The sequence below is a fragment of the Melitaea cinxia genome, chromosome 8 (assembly GCF_905220565.1).
Source record: "Melitaea cinxia chromosome 8, ilMelCinx1.1, whole genome shotgun sequence".
Taxonomy (NCBI): domain Eukaryota; kingdom Metazoa; phylum Arthropoda; class Insecta; order Lepidoptera; family Nymphalidae; genus Melitaea; species Melitaea cinxia.
This window is the reverse complement of record NC_059401.1, coordinates 16948808-16957163: the sequence shown is the minus strand read 5'-3', so window position 1 is coordinate 16957163 and position 8356 is coordinate 16948808. Positions and strand designations below refer to the sequence as shown.

Below are 8356 nucleotides of genomic sequence, written 5' to 3'. Positions count from 1 at the left end.
AAAAAAACCGCATCAAAATCCGTTGCGTAGTTTTAAAGATTTAAGCATACATAGGGACAGAGAAAGCGACTTTGTTTTATACTATGTAGTGATTAAGATATACAATTTTACAACAGAATGCCTTTCTTAATAGAATCGTATTGCATCTACATAATGTTTTATAGCAGATACACTATTAATTCCTGTACTAACTAATGGACATCCCACTGAGTCTGAAATGGTCCTGTTAGCTTCAGTGATATTACCAAAAAGCTGTATTATAAATAACGAGCTGAGCAACACGATTTCATCTGCGTAATTTCCAATCCCGTGGGAATATCGAGTTAAAAAGTAGCCTATGTTTTATTCTAGATCGCCAGCTATCTATATACCAAGTAACATTAAAATCAGTCTAGTAGTTTTTGCGCGAAAGAGAAGGAAACATACATCCAGACTCACAAACTCGCAGTTATAATATTAGTAGGATACTTCGACCTGTCGACGAAAAATAATAATTACTAGAATTATATATAAAGGACCCTACTGTTTCACCCGCATATATTTGAGCGAAAAACGTTCTAAAATATAATAGATGATCAACTGAACTTCGAGAAGCGAAGTTCGATCATTATTATATGAGTTATTTCATTCGAAGATATACTTATAACTATGTAGTACCTTTATCCTACAAGGCAGCTCGCACTATTTAAAAGACAAATCAATTGACGTTTCATTCAATTGTCAAAACTGTCATCGGATCCACTCGGCCAACACTGTCATATTAACTCATTCTTTTCAGAGAGTATAAAATTAAATAAATCTTGTTTTTGTTATAGGGTAGGGTGGGCCGGGTGTTTATATCTTCGAATGAAATAACTCATATAATAATGATCGAACTTCGCTTCTCGAAGTTCAGTTGATCATCTATTATATTTCGTTATTTCATTCGAAGATATACTTATAACTATGTAGATGTTTAGAGATAGGTGTGCTAGTTTAAAATTACAAAACATATCAAACGTTTTCGTTAATGTTTATTTAATTTTATACAAAACAAATGAAAAAGAAAAAAATAATAATTATCTACAATTAGTTTTATCAGATAATCAATTAATTTAACAAATATATTGATTATTTTACAATTTTTATTATATTAATTATTTGTAACTATTTGACACACTGATTCGGCAAATAGCCTGCCTGTTCTAGATACAGTATCTGAAATTGGGCGGTTATAAAATTTTGCAAAGGTTTTGGAAGATTCTGACCAGCCAGCAGTTCTTCTTATTACCTCAATACAGACGCCAGCAGAGGCCGCCGCCGACGTGGACGCGTGTCGCGTGCTGTGCGCGCTAAACACGCCAACGTCGACGCCGCCCTCTGCCAATGTCTGCTTAATCCATCTGCTAATAGTCTGAGAGGATGCTTTTCTATAAGGCTTTTTATATGTAATAAGAAGAGTTTTTGTATTGGGTGGTCTTAAATCTTTCGTGATATACATATAATCTTCTAAAGCCATAGCAGGACATATATTAGGGTTTTCTTTAAAGAAGGGTAAGTACAAATGGGGCTGTTCTTTACCAGCTGAAGACGTCTTTATCAGATCGGTTATTAATATTTTAATTCCGTCGGAAGATTTTATGATATTTTCAATCTTTATCAGAGACAAGGTTTGTACCCTATGAGCAGTGCATAATGCTAAGAGAACAGTCACCTTTTTAGTTAATCGTTCTAAGCTCAGGGTTTTATTAGGAACCCACTGAGAAATGTAATTTAGTACTACTTGGGGATTCCAAGTAGTAATATACTTAGGGCGACAGGGTTTTTGCTTAAAAATGCCTTTTAACAGCCTTTTAATCCTCTCATCGGAGCCTACATGGTTACCTAAGAATAACGATAGTGCAGAACGATGGGTATTGATAGTGCCGTATGAACTACCATTATAAAATTGACTCGTAAGAAATGTTATTACTGATTCTATTGAAGTATCTAGTACATTAAGACTTTGTTCCAGACAGAACTGCCACCAAAGTTTAAGAGAAACGTTATACTGTCTTAAAGTGTTTGCTGATATTGAGGAAATCATCAGATCGAGAGCTACGCTTGGAACGTTGCGGTGCTTAAAGGCGTACCGGAGAGCTTCACAGCTGCCAGGGTAAGGGTCTGGTGCAACGGGTGAAGAGATCTGAAACGGGATTTGAGAAGATGTGGATTAGGTTCAAAAAATATGATTTCTGAAGTCATCATTGTTTTAAGTAGTGGAAACCACGGTTGTCCAGGCCAATGAGGGAAGACTAGTATGCCTGAGGCTTTATCATTGATTATTTTGTTTAAGCACTTTAGTATCAAAGCAAACGGAGGGAAAGCGTAGAAGAAATATTTAGACCAATTAATTGTAAATGCGTCTACAGTTACTGCGTCTGGGTCTTTTTTCCACGATATATACCGTTGACATTTAGCATTGACACGAGAGGCAAACAAGTCAATATCTGGTGTGCCTAGCGTTTCCTTTATATTATTAAATGCCCACGTTGAAAGTTCCCACTCTATATCAATATTAAGTTTTCTAGATTCTTGGTCAGCTTCGATGTTATCTTGAGAATTTATATATGAAGCAAATAACCAGATATTGCGCTTCTCACACCACTGCCAAATAGACCTAGCTAGATCATTCAAGTGTGGGAATTGAATTCCACCCATTCGATTAATGTAGCATATTGCTGTTGTGTTGTCTACACGTAACAGAATAGATCCGTTTGAAAGATTCTTAGCAAAGCACTTAAGTCCCATGAATACAGCTAATAGCTCTAGGTAATTAATATGTAAGGAAAGTTCACTGTCTTTCCATCCCCCATTTACCCGATTTCCATTACAGAAAGCTCCCCAACCCGTCTTCGACGCATCTGAGAATATTTCTAACATAAATTGATCTTGTGGTCTTAGAGAGTTATTAGACGAAGTTATCTTATTATTCCACCATCGTAGATCAGGTAAAATATCCTTAGAAAGCTTAATTTTTGTACTGTAATCATCATTCTGTTGCAAGGCTAAGAATTTTGCTCTTTCGAGACTTCGTGTGTATAGCCAACCGTATTTTATAGCTGGGCATGCTGCTACAAGTACACCAATTAGTTGTGAAAATTCTCGAATTGTACATTTTGGTAACGTTAAATAAATATTTATCAACTTAGAGATCTTATTTCTTTTGTCTACGGGCAACCCTAGTGACATTTCAACTGTATTAAACGTGAATCCTAAGAACCTGCAGTTTTGTTGGGGCAATAACATACTTTTTTCCCAGTTAACGACAAAACCTAAGCGCTCTAATAAATTTAATGTTTCTGTGACATTTCTGACACATTCACTGAACGTATCACCGATGCATAAAATGTCATCAAGGTATATAACAGATCTGTAACCCTTGGACCTCAGATGATTCATAACTTCTTTCATTATTTTTGTAAAAATACGTGGAGCAACAGATAGACCATATGGTAAGACATTAAAATGATAGATTTTACCATCAAAAGCAAAACATAAGTACTTGCGGCAACTTTTGGCGATGGGGACTAAAAAGTATGCTTCCTTAAGATCAATAGTAGCCATAAAAGCATTTACTGATAGAAGTTTAGTCACTGTCCTATGGTCTTCCATTTTAAAATGATTATTAATAATAAATTTATTGAGTGGTTTTAAATTGAGGATAAATCTTTTATCGCCATTGGGTTTTGGGGCTAGGAAAGAGCTAGAAATAAAAATATCGTCGTTTTGTTTAGACAACGAGATAGCACCTAAGTCTAATAGTTTTTTGATTGCAAGGGACATGTAAGTTTTTTCGTTTGTACTTAATATATTTTGGGGAATTTTCCCTTGTTTTACAGTGTTATTAAATTGTATAGAGTACCCCTCGCGAATCCATTTAAGAACTAATGGATTCGTGGTAATATTTTTCCAATTATTATAGAAATATTTTAATCTACCCGCATGTACCTGCAATGTTGTTAAGTTGGACGTGGGGTTGTCTTCGTTAACTTCGACTGGTTCATCGGGGGACCTCTGCGGTAGCTGCCTCCCGCAGTGTTGGGTTTCCTTGCCCCCCCCCCGCTCGTCCCCCCCTGTTTGATGGGTAGCGAGGAGGGCCCGACCAGTTTCCCTGGGGTCTAGTGCGACTCGTAGATGGCTGAGGTACAAACGATGAAAGAGGTTTAGGGGTAGGGACAGTCCTTTTAATTTGTAGACCTTGCTTTTCTATGACTTTGGAAGCTTTGATTTGTTCCGAAAGCTTACTACCGAATAGCATTTCATCTCTGCTTACCCCTTGTACCATTGTCTTAAACGATTTATCAAGGCCAGTAGTTATAAATTTTTTTCTAGCTACAGTCTCTACGTGATGGAGGTCGCATAAAATGCGGCAACTATCACTAAGAACCTTAATTGCCTCCAATTTATTGTTATCACCGTTAAGTAGCAGGACAAGGGCCCTGTTAATGGCTGTGACACCAAGACCTAACTGTTGTTGAACTGATTCAACACGCTTATCTCTAGCTCGAGATGGTTCTGAGATGGCAGCTGAGATCTCTGGATTGAGAGTAGGTGGTTGTAATAGTGGACAATTTTCGGGAATCAGATATTTCTTTAAAAGAGTATCTTTACTTTCCTTGGAAAGTCCTGTCCGTAGTATCGGAGTCCACAGGCGCGCCAAGTTGTCGTATATTTTTTCTCCGAATTTTGGTGCCTCCTCTGTGGTTTCCCCTAAGGCTTGTATGATCTCAGGGTCTAACTCCTCGTGTTCTGCCGCTTGAGTGTCGCCTGTTGGCAACACACCATTTTCAGAATTCTGAAGTGTTTCTTCATCGAGAACTTCCGGTTCAATAGGCAGTCCTTCTGGTTCTGGAATTAGCAAATATATATAAATATATATATAGCCCTTCTCAGTCTATAAACTTCCCACTATTGGGCTTATCCCTTAGCTGGCTATTACAGCACACATGGGAGAAAATAGGGTGATGACATATGTATTCTTAATAGAATATCCGTCACCACACGAACAACATATATTTAAACTTAACCCCCTTTTTTGTGGGATTAAGTTAACAGCGTCATATGTCGCTAACTGTATAAGCCACGTGTTAACCCACGGTTAACCTCTAGGCATGATCTGACCCTTGTGTTGACCCGCAGTCAACCTCCAGTCATTAAAAGCAAAATTGAACAACTAATATCCTAATTAGTTGCTATATGCCTTCGTGATAACCCGCAGTTAACCTCTAGGCTTTGCTTAAAATTTTCTCACTAAGGAGTCGGTATTTATGCGAATAAATCACTTATAGAACACTTGCATAATAACATTTTTACATACCTGAATTGTTTTCAGAATCCGACGATTCTAATATTCTACGACGCATCTTATTTTGTTTTTCTTCTAATCGTTTTAATTTTCGTTTATAACGATTAAATTTTTCTTGATAATCTTTCGGCATTTTTTAATTTAGAAAATGTGGGTAGATGAATTAAAAGAAAACTAGCAAGCAGGTGCGTGTGCGAACGCTGCCTCGCACGAGAAAAGAATGAGTTAATATGACAGTGTTGGCCGAGTGGATCCGATGACAGTTTTGACAATTGAATGAAACGTCAATTGATTTGTCTTTTAAATAGTGCGAGCTGCCTTGTAGGATAAAGGTACTACATAGTTATAAGTATATCTTCGAATGAAATAACGAAATATAATAGAGCCTTAATGGCGTAGAGAAGGGGGGAGGCAAAGGGGGGCTTCATGCCCCGGGTGCTACTCACAAAGGGGCGCCAAATAGTCAAAACAAAACATTGCTGGACATATTATATGGTTTTCGATTGGGGTGGGGGGGGGGCTAAAAGGTACCTATTGTGCCCCGGGCGCGAGTTAAGCTCGCTACGCCACTGTAGAGCCTATAATAATTTTCCCATTCTCACCTGTGATTATGGTGTTCAAACAAACAAAATTAAATAAATTCTTCAACTTAATAAATATATAGTGTAGATAATACTTTGAATTAAGATTTGTAGCTCGCTAATGTCATTGTACTAATTAACTAGATTTCGAAGAATGGACACTAAGGATTTTTTACATCTATCTAACTTTATATCCTTTTGATTACTGTTTTTTGTTGCAACTTCACGCAAGAACTATTACAGACTATAACGAGTTTTATTATTACTTTTTAAACGATTTCAAAAAAGGAATATGTTCTCAATCACCTAATCATTTTCATGAGATCTAAGAATGAGAATAATGAAGAATGAGATACTCTAATACTTAATACTAATATGTAACGTGTAATATAATATTGTTCTGTTGTTTTATTGTTTTATTATTGTGTTTGCTAGCAAACGAAAAAAAAAAAAACCGAATTAAATTTATTTACACCGACAAGTAATAGTTACAACATGAATTCACGAAAAAGATAGTCAAATAAATACGCATTATCAAAGATTACTCAATGAGTAGTCATCAGATCTCCATCAAATGTAAATGGGACCACATGACACGCATCACCTTTCGATTACAAAAAGAATTATCGAAATTATAAATATATTTAAATTGTACAACTAGGTCGGCAACAAGCGTACGGCTCATCTGATGGTAAGCGATTACTGTAGCTTATAGTTTGTTGCAATAACGTGTGCTTGCAACATACCAGAAGCATCGCAAGCGCGTTGCCTACGCTATCCCCAATTACCCCAAGAACTCTGGTCACATTACTCACCAACAGGAACACAACACTGCTTGAAGGCTATTTAGCTATTTAGCGGTTATCTTCTGTAAAGACGAGATACTACTTCAATCGGGCTTCTACATATTTTAAGCAGGAAATTTCCTGAAGTGCCCTACCTCACTTACTTACTTACTTTTTGAATTATCCTTAAAATGTGTGTACCTATATTACGTAGTTATAGTGTTTTACTTGTCGATGTTAAACAAAAGTCGGTATTAAATTCGTTATTTAAATTTACTGTTGCAGTGATTAATTTCTTCTAAAATCATATATAAAGTTATTACATTCAATAGTTTTTATATATATTTTGCATTAAAATAAAATATAAATAATTGCTAGCGAGTAACTTCCGTGTTAGCGGGATTTAAATTAGTATTACCTTAAGTCTGTGATCTAAGACTAAATACTAACTGCTATGATCAAAGTTGATTAATTCAGTAATTTATTATCTTATATAATGCGATGTTTTTTTTTTTTATTTCTGCAATAGCTTAAATTTAAAAAAAAATTAATGTGGCATGTATGAAGTCCTGTGAATGATCCTATTTTGGCCATTTTTATGCATTATATTGTAACATACTATTGTATTATAACGCTGTTGGAATGCCTAATAAAAAAAAAAAAAAAAAAAAAAAAAAAAAAAAAAAAAAAAAAAAAAAAAAAAAAGTGTTTACAGTTTATACTTACACTAGCTGATCCAGCAAACGTTGTTTTGCCATATATATTGTTAGCCCCCTTAATCCCCCTTGTAACTTAGGGATATGAAAAATAGATGTTGGCCGATTCTCAGATCTACCCGATATGCAAACAAAATTTCATAAAAATTGGTTCAACCGTTTCCGAGGAGTATTGTAAGTGTGACAAACATTGTGACACGAGAATATTATATTATATGTATAAGATATACGTATATATAATAGGTATATTACGTTTTATGTATAGTAAGAATTAAAAAAGATAAATTATTAGCTATTAATGTTTATTTTTTTAATAAACACTTAACAAGTTATACTAATAATATTTTTATTTTATGAATTGCCTTCTACCTACTGTTTAAGTGTGCATCAAAGCAATATATTGGTATTGCTTTGTTAACTTTAGAAAAAATCATTTCCAAAGAGGTTAAATATGGTATAAATTAAAAAAAAAGTACTACTAAAGAGAATAGGACGAATCTCTTTAGTATTTGATCTTATTTTAAATTTAGAAATATAAAAAAAGACATTTGAACAAAATTTGTCAATGAATTATAAAAAAATTAAAATCTAAAATTTATTAAATCAAGATGGTTTAAAAAGCAATTTTAAAACACTAGATACAAAAATAAATTAAAGTATGTCGTTAAGTTTCAAGATCGAATGTAACATGTCTATTTCATACAAATTAACACTTCAAATCCGTTACAACGGTAACCTGTTTGTTAGTCACGCGTCACATAACCTATTGAAAATTGTAATGTCAGTTTATAAATAAAGCTTTTCCGGTCCAAAGTGAAAACGAGAATAAATTGATCACGGTTGCTATGTTGACCTAATCGGTTTTTTAAAAACGTTATATAACGCCTTTGTACACTCTTCTTTATTTGTAATTTGTTATTGTATTGATTGTTGTTGTATACAATAAGT

At 34.7% G+C, this 8356-nt stretch overlaps 1 protein-coding gene across 1 annotated transcript; it reads right to left on the bottom strand.

Moving 5' to 3' along the window:
- Positions 1 to 456: 456 nt before the first annotated feature.
- On the bottom strand, positions 457 to 3633 carry LOC123656083. The gene is made up of 3 exons (XM_045591807.1): positions 2395 to 3633; positions 1271 to 2164; positions 457 to 474 (listed from the first exon to the last, which is right to left on the bottom strand). The coding sequence occupies exons 1-3, from the start codon at positions 3631 to 3633 to the stop codon at positions 457 to 459; spliced, it is 2151 nt and encodes a 716-aa protein (XP_045447763.1).
- Positions 3634 to 8356: the final 4723 nt, after the last annotated feature.